This window comes from Toxorhynchites rutilus, chromosome 2, assembly GCF_029784135.1.
Source record: "Toxorhynchites rutilus septentrionalis strain SRP chromosome 2, ASM2978413v1, whole genome shotgun sequence".
Lineage (NCBI taxonomy): Eukaryota > Metazoa > Arthropoda > Insecta > Diptera > Culicidae > Toxorhynchites > Toxorhynchites rutilus.
In genome coordinates, this window is record NC_073745.1 from 299466234 (window position 1) to 299489270 (window position 23037).

Consider the following 23037-nt stretch of genomic DNA (forward strand, 5'->3'; position numbering starts at 1 on the left):
TTAGAATAGGTGGGGGGAAAGGGGCATCCATTATTTTTGATTAAAACTCCAAGACTTTATTCAGTTTTATTCCTATTCAAGTCAAATGTGTACCGTTTGTTCTGTAGCTCGATGAAATTTTAAAGCTAATTCCATTCTGTCTCTCCTATAAGAAAATCTTATCCTTGTTAAAAAAACTGGGACAGTCGATTTTTACAAGCGAATTTTTCACTATATACAAGAATATCATCCACCATATATAATCATCACATGGTGCCAGGTCCGGACCAGAGCTTACCATTCTCGAAACTAGATTTTTGATTTTTTTGAGAGCAGAAGCTTTCATTGAGGTATTTTGGATTTTTGAGAAAAGAAGCTTTCATTGAGGTATGAAACTGCAAAGAGTTTCATTTCGCATGCGGAAATGCCATACCATTCACCAAAATGGGATGTTCCGGATCGTTCTAAAAAAATTGTCAAAAGAGACATACGAGGGCATAGGAATCGCGTTTACCACTACACCAACACCAAGGATAGGTGGTCTACTGCACAACACCTCACCTCGTAGTTATCATTAGTTAGACTGAGTAAATAATTATAAACATTAAAATTCGCTCTGTGTATGACGATTGAAAACTTCGCTTCGGTGTGAATAATGAAACGACTGAACGTGAAGTGAGAGGAGCGTGCACGAGAGAGTCTTCTTCATTGAGCGTGAAAAGAGAGCAGCAAGATATTCAGCCAGCGTGAATAAGCTGCTTCTTAAAATGCAGTAGTTTCATTATTGGATGACGATATGTTAATTAGAATGAATTTGTAAGTTCATGCTCATGAGCAGTGAAGTGTCAATTTCTCATGAATTATATTGACTCTCCAATCTCACGCATCAGCAGGCGACAATCGGTCGATGCTTATTTAGGTACCTTACCATTCAATGAAGAGTGATATATTGGAACTAAACGAAATGAATAAAGATTATTACTGTTTTAACCACCATCCAAGGAAGATGCGTACAAATCAAAAATCCGAAATATCCAAACGTTACATGGCGACCGTTACATTGTGACGGAGAGCCTGTAAGTGATAACAATGCCTACTACGCTGAGACGAATTAGCCCAGAAGCAGCCGTATGGCACCCGCCATGTTTTTGGAGCCAACATCTCACACGTCAGAAGTACTTGTTTTCTTCAAAACAGCGATCCGCGTTGACGGCAGTGAGCTTCATTTACTAGTTTAGGGGAGCGTCAAAGAACAGCTGATTTTCAGTCGGAGTGAACGTTTTCAAAATTAAAATTATGAATGAAAAATAGCTTTTCCATATCAAATTAGTATTCTGTTTAAATTAAAAACATTTTTGTTTGCAGGTGGGGAAAAAGTCTCATACGAAAATTGTTTATGAAGACAACTTTAAATAATAAAGAAAAAAATCAGCAACATTGTTGGAATTGTATGACCATATGGTTGAATGGAAGTCAGAAATACGTGTTTCCAATAATTAAATAACATAATGTGAAAATTTTCATTCAAATTTTAAAATTTGAAAACCGACTCCGTGTCTTCTAATCTGGTAGAGATTACACTAACGATTTTGGGACCCAAATTATGCCTCTAACTTGAAGTCGCCACCAGACGTCGACGTCATCGCGAATTACCAATTTACCACCATCTGACATATCGTGATGTCGATGATGAACTTTTACAGCAGAGGGATAGTGAGATAGGCGGTGACGGTAGGTAGAGTGAGATAGCGATAATCGTGTCATACACCTGCCCAGAAGGCTAAAACTCTCTGAAATGAAGGTATATAAAAAACGCCTACTGATCAATGGCTCGAAAAAGACTGACTGCCCCTCGCTGCTAGATCTCGCAGTTTTATACAGTTTGATTAGCAAATGAATAGGACTTGTGGGACTTAGGATGTAGTCTTCGCTTCTTTGCAGTCATTAATCACCTAGCGATTTGTAGCGATTTGCGCCAATGTATAATTTTGACGTAGAACTACGTCTTTATAAGGGTGTCAAATCAGAAAACAGGTCACGTTTTTATGAAATAAAGTTAACGTTAATAACTATTTTTGCCGCGGACGGATTTTGGCGATTTAGATACTAAACGAATCGGAAATTCCCTAAGATTTGTTTAATATGTTATACATTAGAATCTACTGGTTTGTAAAGGGTTAAAATACATGAAAACTTTAAGCGTTTCCATTTTCCCATACATTTGTTCTGTCCGTTTGTGTGCTTTCCCGAACAGAGCTGTCAATAACGAGCAACGAAGGGGAAATCGTAGGATTTAAAGTCTTCGTGAACAAAGAAAAAGAAGAAGAATTAAGGGGAATACTTGCCTAGAGTATAAACAGTGGATATCGCTGAGGCAAACTTTCATTCGGCATCGGACTGTTGAGCAATCCAGTTCACTTTGCTTTCGCTGCGCTTCGATCTAAGATTGCACCCCACCAGTGGTAATTCAACTTGGATATCGTCGTGTAGTTTTTCCAGTTCGTTTTTCGCGTTATTTGTACCGTGTGTTTTACTTTCTGCGTCATAAATTGGACGCTTCGCGTAGTGTGTGATGAGCAAGAAGAAGAGGAGGCAGGCTCGAGCCCAGCAAAAAACAAACGCATTGCCAGGGGCAATAAAATGTCGAGGCAAGCGTCATCTAATCATGGTGAAGTGAAAACCCAGCCGGGTGACGTCTTTAGAGAACCCCCATTGAACTAACAGGAGCCAACATATCGGGTATCCCACTGACATTTTCCCTTTGTTTTCATATGAATTGGGTATCCCACTGACAGTTCTGCTTGAGATTTTGCTAACGATCCTATAGCATCAATCATAGCACCCGGCTGTGAAAACCGCTCGCACTGAACCGACCCTTCGCGAGTGTGACACCGCATTGAAAAACAGCGAAGTAGGCGACTTCGGCGCGTCGGTCGAAAATATAAACGCCGTTACCCAGGCAGCAACCAAAATCAAGCTCCCCCGCTGGTGGTGAAGGCGCTTGTTTAGTCACCAAAAAAGTAAATGTCGTTCTGGAATTTTGTATGTGATTAGGTTACGCTTATCTCGTGCATAAGAAAGTAATGCAACTTTTTTCGAGGCCAGTAATATTAACAGAGGCATTTCTTTTGAGAATAGCGCAAAATGATGAGGAGTGTTTATATTCCTAGTATTTTCAAGCCGCCTGTGTATGGCTCCGTATACATGCTATGGCGAACGCTTGTTTGGCGCTTGGTTTACGTTGTACGAACGATGCCTAGAGGTGCGATTCCACTGAGGAAATACTAAATAACATGTAACATTATATTTGATACTGTTGTTGTCATTGTTGTTGTTTCCTTGTTGTGCCAAAGATATATTGATGTAGTTAAGAGATGTGGAATAATGGTGCTGGTGCAACATGTATATAATCGACTATAGCCGAGTATATGTCAATTGCGAAAAAGGCCACCGGAATAGCGTTCGAGGTAAATTTTCAATGCATTGACATGAAATAAATTGCGACATACGATCAGCTAGTGTATTGTGCTGCGAGGGCATGAATGACTCATCAATTAATTATCGTCAACTGATTCTACAATGAAAAAAACATTTTAGAGATTATTCTACTAAGCAGTTGTTTCTCAAATTTTACAGATTTATAGAATACTATCCTATGGTATAAACAAGCGACTTATATAAAATAACAGCGTAGTTCGACGTCAACAATGCGGTCGTATCTTGGACACAACCAGCACTTGTCAAAAGCTGGGCGATTCTGTGCCAAACAGGGTGCGGGAAGTCATCAGAAACAATGACGAAAAACCAGCACGGAATGGTGAAGGAAGCGTTTGTAAGTCTTTCCATAATTAAATGACAATGAAAACTACACATCTTTAATTTTGACACATGGTACGAGTCACGCGTATTCTGTCAAAAACAGTGCACTGAAAAAACAATCATCAAGAAAATCACCCCTTATAATCATTCTGAATTTACAAGGAACCAGTTTCGTAGAACCCAGAGCACGTGCTGCCGTCGTCAAGCGAAATACGATCGGGCGAGTGAGAATGCACCGAGAAAATTAGCGTTTGCGACGGAACCATGCAAAAATTTAACCCTACACTTCCGGTTGCTGTCTTCAATTAGTTCGGTGGTGATAAAAGTGTAACACTTCATTCCCCCTCTACCAAAGCGGACGGCGGAAAGCCAGCACACAACATTTAATCAATTTTCGCTTGTTTTAATTAATTCCCCGGTATCAGCCAGCTGCTCGGAGCATAATTAGGGAGCACGAGTATGTATAGTGTGCACATCCCGCATCGTATCAAATTCCACCGGAAGAGTCTCTCATTGAAGAAGTACCGAGCTATATTTGGGTTGCATTTGACCTTCTTCTTTCGTATCTTAATTAAAAACTCATCTGCCTCCTGACGGTGTTGGAGGAAAACATTCGCAAGCATCGGTGGTTCAGTGGTAGAATGCTCGCCTGCCACGCGGGCGGCCCGGGTTCGATTCCCGGCCGATGCATAATTATCTTTTTTGGTAAATATCCAGGCATAAAACCAACAATATCAACAAAAGAAGACATGGAAAATTTGAAAGGAAAAAGGGATATAGGGTAAATGATGTTGGTTTGTACGATTTTAGGTGTGTTCGCGCAACTAGTAAATGCAAATCGATTTTTCTTCATGAAAATTACATGCAATCAAGACGAGTTTGGGTTTGTTGAAAAGCTCCAAGACTCTAGTTGGTAATACAACATAAGGCGTTCAAATTTTCATGTTTATTTTGCCGATTTTCTCCATAGAAAAATTACGATCATGGTTTGTCCGGCTTTAAAAATTACCATTTTTGAACGAAGATGTTCGAATTCTCATGTAGATGTTGCATTTCTAATTACTTGAGTTTACTGCCATCTTATTGCTCCATTCATAATTTAGGCTTTCTTCAAAATATTCCCTTTTTTGGGGATTTTGAAGGTAAATAGCACCCAACACAGAGTTTCTAATTTCCGAGTAATGCAGAAATTTATGTTTCATTTGTATGGCAGTCCCTCCTTAGAGAGGGGGAAAAGTGTCTAACTACCATAGAAACATTTATTGCACCTTAAAACCCTCGCATGCTAACTTTGGTTCTGTTTGCTTGATTAGTTCTTGAGTTATGCAGATATTTATGCTTCATTAATTTGGCAGCCCCCCCTAAGAGAGAGGGAGGAGTGTCTAACCACCATAGAATCATTTTACGTACCCTAAAACCTTCACATGCCAACTTTGGTTTCGTTTGCTTGATTAATTACTGAGTAATGCAGAAATTTATGTTTCATTTGTATGGCAGCCCCCTCCTTAGAGAGGGGGAAGGGGTGTCCATAGAAACATTTATTGCATCCTAAAACCTTCACATGCCAGCTTTAGTTTCGTTTGCTTGACTAATTTCTGAGTAATGCAGAAATTTATGTTTCATTTGTATGGCAGTCAAATTTGCATTTAAGGCTCATCGTTACAAATAGCGCTGTTGGAAAATTGTTCGATGAATCGATGATTAATATCTGCTAACTAATAATCGAGGCGAGCGAACATTTTGTTTTGATTAATTTATCCGAAACTCTATAGAAATAGTCTGGAAAATTAGCTCATTTAAAAAGGTTTGTATGAGTTCATGAGACGAACCACTTTCAGTAATTATAACCGCAATTCAGAACAACGTCACATCAGCCCTTCTTATCAAATTCTTAATTTCACACCAAAAAATGCCAGCGGAAGAGTGACTAGAGAATTGGTAGAACTGCATTAGATGATGTTAAAAAGAAAGCCAATATTCAAGACTCGTGTTGGAAGTCCGCACGCAACGGAATTCTTTTATGTTTCTTTATGTTTCGAAATTGCTCAATGTTCCGAAAACATCATCCATGTTACCAAGTAGATGTATGTTCATACCCGAAAGATGCATTGTCTTGAAGAAATGTTTCTTTTCTGTGAGTAAGTCTTTTCAAACAAATTTTTACAGAAAGCTCTGTGATGTTACAATATAAATCTGAGTGTATCATTTTCACAGCTTCGAGGTGATCCACGAACCAAATTCTTTCTGGATCCTAATGCTAACACTTTCCTGATGGATATCTAAACCCTAAAATACATCGAAGTTCTTGTGTTCAGAAAATGTAGTTTTCAAAAAAAAAAACTTGACAACGGCGTTTCTTGTCGAACGACAAAACTCATTGATAACCTGATAGTTTTTTTGAAACAACACATGACTTGTTGATAATATACATGTATTCAGTTGGAACTTTCTATGTATTTTAGAGAAATACGATAATGCAGCTTGAAACTGCTGAGCTTCTATCAGTTGCAAATATGGCGCAAATCTTGAAAATACTCTAATGAAGTTGAAAAAAATCACTTTGGGATAGCGCTTATTGATCCCTGATTAAAAAAAAATAGGTTTCGAGAGCTCCTCACGGTGGTCTCCACTGTCTTTTGGGGTGTTTAGATAGTCATTTTTACTCAATGACCCACTTACGCTGTGGAGTAAAATGCAAGCACAATATCCGAACTTTTAAAGCATTGATTTGTGATTCCTGTGCATTTCAACTACATCCTTTCTCTGAGAAAGTCCTCATAAGCTTCTCATACGGTATAAAAAATGTAAACTCCATTACGTGCATCGAATTTATAATTTTTTGTAACTCTACTGATAAACCAATTATTCAAAAATGCTACAATTCGTTATGAAACCAGCAAAATTGCTCCTTATTGAAACGTCGGCTCGTTTTCCACAAACGCTTCTCAATCTGGTATATTATGCCATTTATGCTAAGCTAATGCGAAATGTTTTGCCAATATTTTGTGGGTGTCCTAAACGAATGTCATTTAATATCATGTAAAATATTTCTGTATTGGCGCATTGGTCGTGAGAAACGCACGATCATACAACTAGCAGCAGCTGCATTTATAACTCTTCTTATGTTGCTTTCTCCTCCCCTAAGTGACATAAATAGTGAGATGCTGTCACAAATGTTTTTATCTCCCGCGAGCTATACGGGTATTCCGTGATTCCGAGCTTCAACGTAGGCCGATAAAACAGATGCTATTGTTGACGCGACTGCAGCAGTAGCATCAATGAATAACAGTTCAAAATAAGTTCAACTACATCGTTCAAATACGCTTGTCTCACAACAAATCTCCATCTGTTTCCGTGGTGTAGTGGTTATCACATCCGCCTAACACGCGGAAGGCCCCCGGTTCGATCCCGGGCGGAAACAAGTAAAATTTTCTTTTTATGTTTTCACTTTTCGGGGGGTTATGCTTCAACATAGTGGCTGCGTCCATTCTTCAAAACGCTCCTAACTTTGTTTTTATGTCGGGTTGATGAACAGGTGAATTTCAAAAGATGGAGCTTTCCACCCGAAGGAACAATGATCATCAGACACAAACAGTGGAAACTTCAATGCACAGACTTTCAAAATTTTCGAGTGACAAACGCTGAACACAACAAAAACTACTCAGCATAATGATTCCTTTGATCCGAACTATTGCGGGTGGAAAGGACACATTGTGATTATTATCATAGCTTTTTTTTCTCAACTCTCAGATAAAAGCCAGGTTTCAAGAGCTAATCCAGCCAGCACCGGTCAATGCTCTGTCTAGATAACCTCTGCAATGGAATAGGCTGCAATTTATTGTGCATGTTTGAATCGGAATGCTGTCTAGCCATTTCCGAAGTTCCAAAGATTGTGTTTTGTTTCCTTTCAGAAACTCTAAAACACGCAAATCAACAATAAGCATTTCAACAGATCTTCCAGTTGAACTTCCAGTTGAATAATTCCAATCAGAAAAATATTTGAAAGAATTAGCGATTTTCTCTGCTATATCACTAGACAAATTTGCTCCAATTTCTAAAAATGCATCGTAATAGTAACTATGAATTAATTTCACCTCAACAATAATATTTGTGTTGTTTTCAGCAAACGTTTGATTACTTGTTGTATTCTGTTAAAAGAGATATCATTATGCGCTTTTTCGTTTTTTGTCAGTTGAATCTATTGTTTGGGTCAGGCCAAACTTTTTCCTAATTTTCGATGCTTGAAAACAGAGGTTTTGTATTGGTCTGTATTGTTAGTTGTGGAGTGTTAACGTAAGGGTTTAAAATAATTATTAGTTGTCATTTCTTTTCAAACCAATCCTTGTTTCTGACAAGATAAATACTAGTGTTGGTACCAGGATGTTTTGAAAACACATGAATTAAACAAAAACATTTACTTATAAAATCAACGGGCAGATAAAAACAAAACGAAAAATTATCTGTCAAAGAGTGTTGAATACAATGTACGGCCATCTGAACCTATCCCTTAAATTGTGACGATCATGAAGTATCAAAAATATTCGGATATGGCGACTTCATCATAAAATTGTATACGAGGGTTGTTCAAAAAATAAGTTTCAGTGCCTCAGAAATCGCGGAAAAATAAAGTTGATTTTGATGACAAGGTGATTTTCGTAATCTACGTATTATTTTCTATTTGTCTACATAATCGCCGTAACGTTCGAGAAGGGTTGCCACATATACAGAATATTCTGTATTTTACAGAATATTGTGTATATGTTTTTCCATTTTAGGGTGGTCCGAAAAATCAAATTTTTCCACGTTTTTCAAAAATTCATAACTTTTGAACTACTGAGCCGATTTAAATGATCGACGTATCAAACTAAAGACAATTAGCGGATCTTTTTTGAAAAAATACTGGAGTTGCACAAAATTTTAATTTTGGCTTTGTTATTAATTATTGTATTTGTTTTTTATAGTTTTCATGGTCTCGGGACCAAAGGCGCTATATCATTTTTTTTTGGAAAGCTGAGAATTTTACACATAACATATCTCGAAACCAGGGAGGCGTTTTTTCCGTTTTTGAGTTATTATTTTTCAAAGATAATCGATGGTCCGAAAAATAATTTCCCATTTTTTCCACTACAAAAAATCATAACTTTTGATCTACTGGACCGACTCAGATGATCGGCATATCAAATTAAAGCCAATAAGCTAGTCTTGAAAAAATATTACACTCTAAATAGAAATGGATTTTGTTTTCGTAATTATTGATTATATCTGTTTTCTATAGCTTACATCGTTTCGGGATCAAGAGCGCCATATTTTTTTATATGTTTTCCTGAAAGCTGTGGTTTTTTCACATAATATATCCCAATACCAAAGAGGTGTTATTTTTCGTTTATAAGTTATGATTTTTCAAAGTTAACATGTTTTCAGTTTACGTTAAACATTCCTATGCGACTAGACTGGATGTATGTGATTATAATCCAATTAATTGACAAGTGTGCTATTTTTTCAAAAAAGACTAGCTAGTGCGATTTATTTTGATATGTCGATCATCTGAATCGGTCCAGTAGTTTAAAAGTAATACATTTTTGAAAAAAGTAATTTTTGGGGAAAAAGGGAAAAATGATTTTTTGAACCATCGGGTAATTTTGAAAAATCATAACTCAAAAACGAAAAAAACGCCTCCCTGGTTTCGAGATATGTTATGTGAAAAATCCTCAGCTTTCCATAAAAAATATAAAAAACATATAGCGCCCTTGGTCCCGAGACCATGAAAACTAATACAATCAATAATGACAAAACCAAAACCAGATTTTTTTGCAAGTGAGGCATTGTTCCTAGAATGACTAGCTTAGAAGCTTTAATTTGATATGTCGACCGTCTAGATCGGTTCAGTAGTTCACAAGTTATGAATTTTTGGAAAAAAGGAGAAAAAGTCGATATTTCGGATCACCTAAAATGAAAATGTGCACCCTAACAAAAAAAAAAAAAAAATACGGGTCTAATAGTTTGCGATAAAGAACGAAACTACCACTTTTGACAAAAATCTGAGAACTACTATATCGGTTTGACATGGAATGGCTGTATACAGAATTACAGATTTTCAGCAAAGATACAGAATTTACAGTTTTTTTTTAAATTCTATTTAAAATATTGGATTTATTACAGTGCATACATAGATACCTTGATTGATAAAAAATGTTGAACGCAACGCAAAGAGATGGCTCGAAAGCGAAATCTTCAGCGATCAATAACGTCAATTACACTTTTTAATCAGAAAGTTCTTAATTTTGCAAACTTTATAATGGGACAAGAATGTTATTGTTGATCATTTTGGGTAACCTATGTTTGGAGAGCTACGTGCAACGGTTTGCTGATGTTAACCTTGAAGTGAAAGATTTTGAAGACTTTCTGAAGAAGTCTGAGGATGTTTAGGTTGGTATCGATGCAGAAGAACCTGAAAAAGGATTGGATGCAGCCAGGAAGCTGACCTTCGAATTGATTTGGCGTGACTTCTATATTGAACTCATAAAACAGATTTCAATCAATTTGATTTCAGCGATACTCGAAATTTGGTGAAGCTACCATATCTTAATGAGTTGATGCGCAAATGTTCTCAATTCATTGAAATAGCTAATATACAAGGCTTGGATAACGAATTCAGGCTACTCAAGATGGATCTTATGGGGCACAAATTGATTGGCTGTGATATAACTTGGTACCAGCCGTTGAATGTCAAAAGACGTGATGAGAACTTTTTTGTATCCATTGCTAAGGTCGTTTGTAAGACATTTTTTGATAACATTCATCAGCGTACGTTGAGCGAATATTTTCGCTGCCAACGAAACAAATAGACTCTATTTTGAAAGCGAAGAACTATATATCGGCCCAAGGAGGAGCTTCAAGGATGAAATTGAAGAAAATTTTTAAGGCAAAGTTCAACAAAACCATGTATAAACATCATACAATTCAGAGGATCATGAGAAAAACTTTTTTATAATCTATTTTTTGTATTGATACGACTTTAACAACCTATAAATAAGAAAAAATAAACTCAAAATGAAAATAAACCTTTATTTTCATTTTTTTCCCTTAATTTTTCGATACATAATTTTTATAATGATTTTTCACAGATTTTTTCAGAAAATTTTACAGAATTAAATATGGTAACCCTGCATTCGAGGCATTTTTCATAGCGCGGCGCGAGTTTTTCTATTCCGAGCGCGAAGTGCGTAGCGTCCAGCTTTTTGATGTACGATGTAACTGCATCACGAATTTCTTCAGTGTTATCGAATCGTTGACCGCCGAACGCCTGTTTCATCACCGGGAATAAGTGAGAGTCGCTAGGGGCGAGGTCTTGGGAGTAAGGAGGATGCTCGAACACAGTCCATTTGATTTTTTTTTCAATTGCTCTTGAGTTACGCGAGCAGAATGGGGCCGCACATTATCGGGGATGAGGAACACTCCTTTCGTCAATTAACCTGGCCTTTTGTTCTTAATCGCGGTTCTTAATCAGTCCAAAACTTCACAATAGAACGGTGATGAAACAGGCATTCGGCGGTCAACGATTCGATAACACTGAAGAAATTCGTGATGCAGTTACATCGTATTTCAAAAAGTTGGACGCTACGCACTTCGCGCTCGGAATAGAAAAACTCGTGCCACGCTATGAAAAATGCTTCGAACGTTACAGCGATTATGTAGAAAAATAGAAAATAAAACGTAGATTACGAAAATCGCCTTGGTTTTTGTCCCAACTTTATTTTTCCGCGATTTCTGAGGCGCTGAAACTTATTTTTTGAACGACCCTCGTATGTATTTCAGATATTGCAAATTAATGTTTTTTTTGTAAATAAAAAAAAGAGCACTAATATTTTTCTCAGTGTATTTTTTCACGTTTTAACATCAATACTCTATAGGGGTAGTGGGGGCAAAGTAGTCACCTGATTGTTTGGTAGTATAACTATTTACTATAGATGCCGTATTGATAGTCACCTTATGTTTGAAGAATTTAATGACTTTCGAGTCACTCTGTACTTCAAAAGAGCTGTCGCATGTCAAAATACAAATAAAAACAGAAATTACTCTCTCGATAACCATTCGGTCGTAGTTCAGGGCGCATGGTATCTAAGGAATTTCTCGTGAAATTTAGTTTATTCAATCTAATATATTGGACAAATAATCAGTTTGGACGACTGTTCAAATATTCTAGAAGAGGTGAACAGATATTTTGTTCAATCTCAGCGATTAATAAGCATAGAAATTATTTTGATGTTTGGGGGCAAAGTGGTCGTAGCTGAATAACAACTAACCATGTTCTGTTTACTAAAGCGGATATACCTCATCATATTCTGCTCTTGAAGAAGATCCTTTTGTGGCTTTGACCCTGGATAAATATGCCATTCCAACTAAACCAAGCCTCATTATGCGGAACGTTATGTGTTTCTTACTACGTTTTGTATGAATGAGAAAATTCAAATAGAGACTATAGGTGAATACGCCAAGCTTGTTTCATATATCTACCTAGTATTTCAAATATGATTTGAACAAATTTGGATGCATAAATCTATCCCATTTAGCTTGATATGTATGAGTGACCACTTTACCTCCAAGTGAAAAAAAAAGTTCGATTTTTCACCTTTTTTTCTAATGATGAAAAATGTACTATTTTGAATTTTTATAGTAAAAGCCGTTTGCTATCTTGAAGAACAATGAATTGAACTATAGAATTCTTCGAGAAACGGGAATTGAATCGATTTGTGGGCGCTGGAAATGGGCATATTCAGCGTTACCAATGTTCCAGTTTAAACTGGATTCTTCCAATTTTTTTTTCTCGATCCAGTCATCCAGTTGAATCCTGAAATCTTCCAGTTTTTTGGAATATCGTCCAGTTTTATCCTGTTTTTTCATATGTGTGCCCAAATTTTATCCATTTTATGTAAAATAAATTTACAATGATAAATATTATCTGTCCCTCCCTCTTCCTATCTCTTATGTAATTTTATTTTCTTACATTTACCATTCGACCTTGGATCGATCTCAATTTTCTACGACAGGCGAGGTTGTAATTCGGTTTTTCCCATTTTGTTCAATCGGTCGGCGTTTTGTCGAAAATTTCAAAACGAAGAGCTTTCCCGAATGCTGGAAACTTATCAAACTACTTTAAAAACAGGGTATCACTCAATTGTTAATTTTATTTAACAGCCTACCCAAGAATCAATGTGCTACACTGTGTATCAATTTATATAAATATCGGATGTTCCAAATCATTCTGAAGTTCAGACCAAATGATCTAAAGAAAACTTACCCAAAATATTTCATAGAGTCCGCGAGCTATCCAGGTTCTGAGTTTATATAAACATCAGATGTTATAGATCCTCTAAAACATTCTGAAGTTCAGAAGGTTATAGAGTAAATGGTTTCCATTGTCTTTAATTGATATAAATATAAAACCTAAGTAACCTTGCTTCCGTTTACAACAAATGGATATTAGTTTCTCATAGTCACTCGAAGGAGTTTTAGTTCTAAATATAAATAATTTAATTAATGCAAACAAACTCCCCTGAATAGCTGATAGCTAACATGCATAAAATGCATGAAAACCATAGTGTATATTTTGCAAGAAAGCATACTATGCATATTTTTTCAAAAGTACTTTCTCGAGCTAGAGGAAATATTTAAGGGTCCCTCATATTGATCTTGATACCGAAATTAGGTTTGTACAACACTAATATAAGATGTAAATTAGCAATGAATAATACCAAAAAAATGAGAAGGATAGCTTCTCTATACCAAAATTTTATAATTTCAATACCAAAGTAATACTTGAGCAACGTTGTTTGTGGTTTTTTGAGTATTGAAATAACATTATGAGAAGTTGTTTTTGGTATTTTACCTCGTATCTCATGCTGATCCGTGCCTTTTTGAGGTATCGAACTATACGCTACGCTCTTCAGCGATTTTATGGATTTTATGAAGCGATAAATACGAAACTCTTCAAGTGTTGCCCAAATAAAACCATCCCTCAAATATTGTTTCACAGTAATTACAGTTACCGTTTTATGAACTACATATAAACACTACAATCAATTTAGATAAATCATAGCCGGTCTTCTTAAAATAAATGTTTTACAGGATCCAGTTTTCTTCCAGTTTTTTCAAAAATATTATTGGCAACCCTGTGCATATTCCTTAGGGTGGCCGCTATGTCCCCACTTCCCCTAACTCTTTCTAAGATACTGTTTCGGTACGGCTCATAGTTTTTGAGATATAAATTATCAAAGAGTTCTCTTACTAAAATCGATACGCCCTTTTCAAAAGTTGCACTTGAGTCAAAAAATTCTCATTTGCTGTGGAAAACTCATATTTCCTCAAACCCAAACGGAATACAAATATCCATTCGAATCAAAAATAATTTTTTTTTAATTTTTAGGACGATTTCATTTAGAATTACTCATTGACGAAAACAATTTTTCTTTCAAATCTTTTGCATTGATTTCAAAAGTGCGCTGTCGCAAATAATTGTTTTAAAATAAACTTTCAAAAAAGCACTTTTAATGTGCCAACGAGATTTTCAGAATTACATTCCCTGATGTTGATGCAATGAGTATGAGCCTGGAAAGACTGTGTAATTCGTAGTTCCGCTCCGTGATGGTCTATTAAGAAACCAGCGAGATTTTTGTATCTACGAATACGGTATCACACGAAACAAGCAGTGCATCAAAAAACAGATTTTACCTTTCATCAAGTTTCATGATAGTCCAGTGATGTTTTGGCCAGATCAAACTAGCTGTCATTACAGCAATAACGTGTTACGATGGTACGAGAGTAACGGAGTTCCATCATCAAAAGATAATTGAATCATCCCAATAGAGATGTTCAGAAAATAGTAGTGTCACAAATGCACAAATGAAAAAACTAACTCGAAGTACAGATGTGTTTACATTTGTTCAAACACGGCAATCAATACTCACATGATCCAGACACCGGTCCTGAGCCACTTGCGCGCATGCTCAGCTGCTGCTGACGGTCCAGCACCATTTCCGATTTAACGTAGAACGGCTTACTTTCGGCGAGCAGTTCGACGGCGGATTTGCGCTTCGAATTGCGCATGTTATGATAGTGTATCATTTGCTGCTGCTGCTGTTGCTGTTGTTGCTGCTGCTGCTGCTGATAGTAGATCGTCTGTTGGTGGGTCGAGGACGAAATGGTGGTCGTCGAGGTGGAGAGATACGATGTCGGCGGTGTGATGATTTGCTGGGATAGAGCAGCGGCAGCGGCGGCCGCTGTCATTGAGGAAGTCGTCGAGTGATGGGGTGGCAGTGAATGATGCTGTTGATGGTAGGGCGAATGGGTTGCCACCAGGTGGCTCTGTCCCGGGCCAGGCTGGTGATGACGGCTGCTGTGCCGGGGACTGGTACCGTACACTACGGCGGCCATACTTGCGATCACTCTCCGGGACGATCAAAATATCTTAAACGTATTGTTACTTGGTATTTTTTCTGGTTCAAAATTTCTCCTACATCAATTCGTTGATGATTGTTTAAGTCTCCTTGTCAATGTTGATTTCCATTTAAGTACACAGCCGATTGGGGGGTTCAGTGCGGTTTTCGGGTTTGATTAGACTAGAGTTTAGCGTTACTTTTACAACTCACGAAAGTCCTTCATAAAATCTGTGGAAAAAAGATAAAATACCATGGTTACAATACGATTCAAATGCAAACTATTTTTTGTATAAATAGTGTGTCTCTTACTAGCGCTAAAGTAACCCTGAATCACGCAGATTTGCTGCTGTTCGGGTGGGAAACCCTTGACACATCCGGTCTTAAATTTAGACCTGACCTGTGTTTCTCAGACACGTTTACTTTTCGTGCAAACCTTCGAGTTCGCGTGTTCGCTTTGTTCGGTCTATTTTGTGTTTAAATTTTCTGCGAATACTGCATTTCTTGTACACGTTCCAAATTATGATGGTGTGAACACAAATTGTGCCGAATCAACATTGCAATGGTCGTATGATCGAAGGTAATATTGCTGTAAGTGCCGAGTTTCCGTTTTTCGAATCGATTGTTTTGTTTTGTCACTCAGCTAAATTGTGTTTATTTTGGGACAATGTTTTCAGTTGGCCAAATGAATAATAACCTGACCACACGAGGGCAACAGCGTGAGAAACCCCCCAAGATTGAGGGCGATCATCGCGTGACCTGTCACTGCAGCAAAAAGTGTGTAATAGCTCAATTGATCCGATCGGACCAAAGAGGACAACGCCAGACAATGCGCCAACAATAGGCCACTGATTTCCGAATGTCAACGTCTGCATTTATTGTTTACAGTTTTCAATCTGAGCACACCCAATTTCTCAACGCAGCGGAGGCCGCCGATTTTGAAGAAAATCGATCAAAACAAAGCTCATCTTGCCCTGCCCCGGGCAGCACTTGTGGGTGAGGACCAGAACAACCGGCCGACCGGCGATCTTGCACTAATGGACCTACCAAGTTCGTGTGATAAATTATTCATATCGTGTCCGCTTGCAGCAGAGGTGACTGTCCTGAAAGGGGGTCTTTTTTTGTGTGTCATCATCATTCATAGCTTGGTCACGGTAATGGTCCCCGGCGTTTGGATTGAATCGAAGGCGTCTGTGCGTGCCTCCATATTGCTTCTAATAGTTTTTCCCTAATTGGAGTTGATGTTCCAGGGGTTTGCACGGACGGGGTAAGTACCAGCGTTGATTGTTTCGTTTCGCAGTACGTGCAGGTCTCTGTCGGAATCAATTTTCGAGTAACTGATCTGTTTGTTTTGAACGTTAACGTAACCCGCGGTAGCAGAAGATAAGGTTGCATTTGATTTACTGTTTGACACGTGTGAAATAGGTTGAAATAAAAAACTCTTGAAGAGAAGCTAAAAAATCAGCAATGTCCTCAGTGCTGGCCCGTGTTTTTCAATTATATAGAGACGCCGGTAATTTTTACACATTGTCTCTGAAACAGTTAGACTTTGCTAATGTCCACAACACACGGAACACGGTCCCTGTCTCTTTTCTAAAAGACAATTTTTAATCAGGTAGAATCGCAGGTAAAGCGCTGTGAAATCCAGGGTGATAGAACAGTGAAAATACCGTGAACAGCAGCAACGCAAGGAGTGCATGAACATGAAGCTTGAAAAATTGAAGCTGAGGGTGACGTGTCATACGCTGACCTCTCAAAAAAGATGCGAGAGGACCCTGGACTCATGGAGCTGGGGAAGAATGTAGTGAAGTCCAGGCGCATCCAGAGTGGCAAAGTGCAGTTCGAGCTGGAGGGGGAGCCGGAAATCAGAAGTTCAGAATTCAGAAACCATGTTGAGAAGGTTCTCGATGACGATGCGGGTAACCGACGTCAGGGCTTCAACTGCACTGTGCACAAACAGGTAAATGTGCACAGTGCAGTTCCATTCACAGTAATTACAGTTACCGTGATGGAGGTAACCCAAATTAACCTTAACCACCGCACGGCAACTGTTGGGACAGTCAACGGCAGAAACAAACAGTGATGTCACAATCTTTACGGAGCCGTGTCATGTCAATCCCGGTAACGGCAATTGGGTGACGGATATAACGAGAAAGACCGCCATTCAAGTCATGGGCCAATCCCTCATTCAAGATTTTCATTTTACCCACCATATCTTCCTGTTAAGTATAGTCCTACGTCGAAAAAATTTGAGTTTTGTGTTCAATAAGACTATTGTCCTATGTTGATATTTTGGGCATAACTGTCCAACCATATATTTTTTGTAGATCCATAATAAATAAATCGGTTCAAGTACAAGATTTTTTTTCACGCTTTCCGCAGGGTAAATGCACTCATTTCTGGTTTGGAAGAACGAACTAATTCTCAAACAAATAAAAAAAAACTTCAACAGAACAAGTGTACACCTTGTTAGCGAAGGCTTAATAACAATGAGGTTCATATTCTGCAAAGGTGTTGCAGATGTTTGTATTCAGAAAACAACATCAAGTTCAATCGTTCCATCTTGGTATTCTAGGCATAATTGTCCCACCATGAATTTTTAAACCCGTAATCTAGCTTGATTGATTCAAGTGAGGGGAGCTTTTCACATTTCATTAGACAATAGTTTACTGTTTATAAAAAACCCGGTGCATTACTAAACTGAAATGCTTAAAGCTTGTGGTAGACAAATACGTTAGAAGTGCATGTGACACCTCCTGTGCGTAGAACAGCAGTGTACCTGTGGTTTGAAACGCTAAATTTTAATTGCAAACAGAACGTCAACCAGAAAATTTTCGTAAACAAGTGTCTGGGAAAACGTTTTCTGCTTCTCCTGTCAGCTAAACTTGTCAAACTAAGGATTCTGACTATCTGTTCTATCAATACTAAGTGATGTGGAAGAAATATAAACTTTATATGAAACGTCTCAGAATTTGAAAAGCTAGATCTGTCGCCAGATCATACTTCTTCTCAAAAACCTACAGCATCTTCTAACTTGGTCTATATTAAAAATTTCACTTAATGAATATTCCATGCTCAGGAATAAATTTTGAATCACCAAATGAGGAGAGCATAGAGCTAGTGGAAGAATAGAAGAATGTCGATTACGAAATCTAAAAAAATATAAAATTAAATAACGAAAGTGTCAAAATATCTGAATAATCCTTAAAAACAAGAACATTGACATTATTGAGTCGTTATCTGTTATCTGTTATCTGAGTTATCTGCCGTATTGATTCCAACACGTGGTGTCACGTATTCTTTATTTCCATTTCACTATTTCTTCGATTTCTAAAAATTTTTGAAAAAAAAGATTGGTGTGCAAGACACGACCGCATTGTTAGCGTAGGACTACGAATTTATTGTCGACCAGAAAGAACATTACAGAAAATTAAGAATAAACTCTTTAGTACAAATACCAAGTAGTTCTGGCAAGAGGCGTTGAAATCGATACTTTCGAATTGACAATTTAGTAGAAAATTTGTGGCCTTGAAAAGCCACACTCTCGTGTGTGGTTTTGTAGGTTTAATAATGATTAATCTTGCACTCCCTTGAACAATACACAAGCAGGTCATTTGTGGCAATTTGTTCCTGACGATGCGCACTGCTCCGAATATGCATAGAAAATATTCTTTTCTTTCTTCTTTTCAATCAGGAATTACCGCAGGTCTTTTTTGCTGTTGACACCCAATGTGGCCACAGGTGATTATATATCTATTCCACCATCACCGTTATTAGCCTTTGAAATATTATTAAATAATAGAATAAAATAGGGTTGGGAAAAAAGAAATGTCGTATTTCGGATCGAAATTTGACACTTTATTTAACATACCTAAAATTATCCAATTTAAGTCAAATATGCGCCGTTTTGTTGTTGCCATTTAGAAGGCAACTTCATTATCCCCCCCTTATAAAACCCCCCTCCTTGTTTGCAAAAAACTCAGACAGCCCGTTTTCGCAAGCCTCTTTTGAGGTCAACTTAGTATCACCAAGAGCGTTTTGCATGGACCGGAAAAGATTATAATCACTTAGAGCCAGGTCCGGATTATACGGTGGGTGCAGTAGGACATCCCATCCGAGCTCCCGTAGCTTCTGGCTGGTCATCAAAGATATGTGAGGCCGAGCGTTGTCCTTGTGGAAAACAACATCATTCCTATTGATCATTTCTGGCCGCTTCTGATCAATCGCCTGCTTCAAACGGTCAAGCTGCTCACAGTAGAGAACCGAGTTGAGGGTCTGGCCATAGTATCTTCGATAGCCAATACACCAGAACGAAATCGACTAAACTATATATATACGAATAGATTTAAGAATTGAATGTTCATCAACATTGTTACAATTTCCTTATATCCCATTCTTCTCCTAAAAATATGTCACCCTTCTAAACTCGAGTACACCGCGAGTAATCGGTTTTCCACCTTACTAACCATAGATGTAAGAAAATTGTTTATATATATATATATATATATATATATATATATATATATATATATATATATATATATATATATATATATATATATAGTTTTAAAATTATATTTCAGAATTCGGCTCCTTTAAACTTAAGTAACTGAGCCTGTAAAAATAAACGAATTAATAAAAAAAAAAACTCTGTGCTGTGCGAATCTTTACAGTATCGGGTCCATAAACTACACGAATTTTTTCGGCCGCCTTCGTTGCAGTTTTACCTCGCAGGTAGTGAAAACGTAAAATATGGCGAATTTCTTGCTTGGTGGACTCCATCTTTGACGCGCTATAACTTGAGACTGAAAAGGACAATCACAACACTGTCAAAACGACACTTGTAGCACAGATTGACGCCTTTAAATAGCTTTATAGTATGACCCGATGCGATAAGAACAACACAAGATATATTTAAGTGTTGCCATATATTGACAATATACGATATTTCTTTTTCCCCCACCCAATATTTGATATGTCGATCATCTAAATCGGTTCAGTGGTTCAAATGTTATGAATTTTTGAAAAAACTCATTTTTGGGAAAAAGTGGAAAAGACAAATGATTTTTTCGGACCACCCTAAAGGGTGTGTCACATCAAATTGCATCACGGTAAAAACGCTGTAGAAATTTAATTTTTAGGAATTATATCTTCAGCTTTCGCTTATAATCAGATAAAAGTGTATAGATCACGTTGGCCATGCTTCACTGTCAATTTTTCGTAAATTTGGGAAAATGTCGTCGAACGAAAAAGAGCGTCGTGAATTAATCCTGTGCCCTCTTTTCGAGAATCCGGAGTTGTCACATCGGGACATCGGTAAGATGCTGGGAATCGTCCAATCCACGGTCAGCAGAGTACTAAAACGATACTTCGAGAACCTAACCATCGACCGGAAGGTGAAGAACGGCAAAAATGGATGCTCCGTCAGTGAAAAAGATCACAAGCGCGTAGTTAAGCAGTTTAGACGTGATCCGAGAATTTCGGTCCGGGATGTCGCCAATAAGCTGAATTTGTCAAGTTCATTCGTCCAGCGGACCAAGCAGCGGGAGGGCCTGCGTGCATACAAGGTTCAGAAGGCTCCTAACCGCGACGAAAGGCAAAACATGGTGGGGAAGACGCAAGCCCGGAAGCTGTACACCGAAATGCTGACGAAGCCGCCTGGTAATGGACGACCAAACCTACGTCAAAGCGGACTTTCGTCAGCTGCCGGGCCTGTTGTTCTTCTCCGCAGAGGACAAATTCAGCGTTCCGGAGGAGATTCACAAGCAGAAACTATCCAAGTTTGCCAAAAAGTACATGGTGTGGCAAGCGATCTGCTCTTGTGGAAAGCGGAGCGCCCCCTTCGTGATGACCGGCACGGTAAACGGGCAGGCTTACCTTAAGGAGTGCCTACAGAAACGCTTACTACCACTGTTGAAGCAGCACGAGGGCCCGACCATCTTCAAAGAAAATGAACCCGCCCAACGCGCCGGAGCTTCGCCCAATAGAGAAATATTGGGCGATTATGAAGCAGTCCCTCCGGAAGAACCCAAAAGTTGTCAAATCGGAGGCGAACTTCAAGAGAAAATGGATTTCTGTTCAAAAAAACCTACAACCTGACGTTGTACAGAACCTTATGGACGGGGTAAAGAGGAAGGTGCGAGTATACGGGCTTGGGCTCGAAGTATGAATAAAAAGAAAATGCCAAAAGTTGTTTAATAGTTTTTATTTTACTGTCTAAAATTTTCAAAAGGATCGGTCTACTGGGTGAATTTCTACAGCGTTATTTCCGTGATGCAATTTGATGTGACACACCCTTTAGAATGAAAATGGTATTTTCGGTAAAAATATCGAACATCAACCGAAAACTTTACACTTTTAATTATTCATCATATAGTTCGTTCCGTAATAAATGCATAATAGAGTACCATGAGACTACTTTCCAGCTTTTCAATGAAGGTTTTTTTTCTATGGAGCTGCCCCAGAGTTTGAATTCAAGTCATTCTTGAATATTTCACGAATATTAAAGGAAAAATGAAAATTTGAAATCCTTGCCCTTCTTGATACTTTGATGATAACGCATTGTATGTGAGTGTTACATAATGGAAATGTCGCTAGTACCTAGGAAGAATACAGCTTGTTAGAATCAAGAAAAACATTCGACAACACGAGGCGATGATGGCAAATGCATGTTCTGATACCCTTCACCGCCGATGATAACACATGTAGTAAATTGGTTAGTTCCGGGTAAAATTTGAATTTCTCGTGAGAAAATTCTGTCGTTCTCTTAGCTTTCAATGAAATGGTCTTCTGCGCATCGTCGGTTGCCAAATATACCAATACCACGCTCTGACCAGACAATTGTAAAAAAGTCGATAAAATAATAACTGCTTGTGCCGGTGACCGATCATGGACGACCGGGGAGGTTTTGTTGCGTGTTTGGTGATTTTGGGAATAATCTATAACGGGCCGCTCCATTACGGCTAAACTCCTAATCCGGAATTGTACTGTCAAACATTTAAAGCGTCTGAAGGAAGTAATACCCCAAATGCAGCCAACTTTGGACAGAAGAGAAAGAGAAATTGTGTCCCATCAGGACACACGGGGCACATTTAACCAAAAACGGATCATTTTATCTATGTTGAATAAAGCTATGAAGGATACGTAAGAAGCATACGAGCAATTCCAAATGAAATCGACAAATGACAAAACATGAGTATTTTTGATTCGAATGAAAGTTTGTATTCCGTTTGGGTTGAAGGAAATATGAGTTTTCCACAGCAATTGGGATTGACTCAAGCGTAATTTTTGAAAAGGGCGTATCGATTTTAGTAGGAGAAATCTATGATAATTTATATCTCAAAAACTATGAGTCGTACCGAAATAGTGTCTTAGAAAGAGTTATAGAGTATTGATGCCTAAACATGAAAAAAATATACACTGAGAAAAAAAATTAGTACTCTTTTTTTTATTTCCAAAAAAAACTTCAATTTGCAATATCCAAAATGCATATTTTTTTATTTTTTTAAAATTTTTCCATATAAAATAGAAGTCATGTAGAAAATTTAAAAATGGGTCTAAGATGGTAAAAATTTTTGACGAACTTTTTGGAACATCGAATTTTTATGAATTTTCGAAACTTCAAATTTTTGTATGTCAAAATTTATTTTTAGCCAGCAAAGCAAAGTTTGTCGTGTTATATCGTCATGTTCATGAAATTTTATGAATTTGCTTATAATTCCCAACAACTTTTTCAAATACATCATCATGGTAAAAATATATGTTTTGGAGTTACGTTGAAAATCATTTGAACACATGTGGGTTAATA

At 37.7% G+C, this 23037-nt stretch overlaps 1 protein-coding gene and 1 non-coding gene across 6 annotated transcripts in view; one reads left to right on the plus strand and one right to left on the minus strand.

Moving 5' to 3' along the window:
- The window catches only part of LOC129771130 (probable serine/threonine-protein kinase yakA), a 154099-nt gene that overhangs the window by 10378 nt on the left and 120684 nt on the right, over positions 1–23037 (minus strand). For all 5 annotated transcript variants that reach the window (XM_055774500.1, XM_055774504.1, XM_055774502.1 and 2 more), the window contains one exon: positions 14763–15461. In XM_055774500.1, coding sequence (XP_055630475.1) covers positions 14763–15228 — 466 coding nt within the window. In that variant the 5' untranslated portion in view covers positions 15229–15461. The remainder of the gene's footprint in view (positions 1–14762; positions 15462–23037) is intronic.
- Positions 4418–4488, plus strand: Trnag-gcc (transfer RNA glycine (anticodon GCC)). The gene has a single exon. It is a non-coding gene; the product is annotated as a tRNA-Gly (tRNA).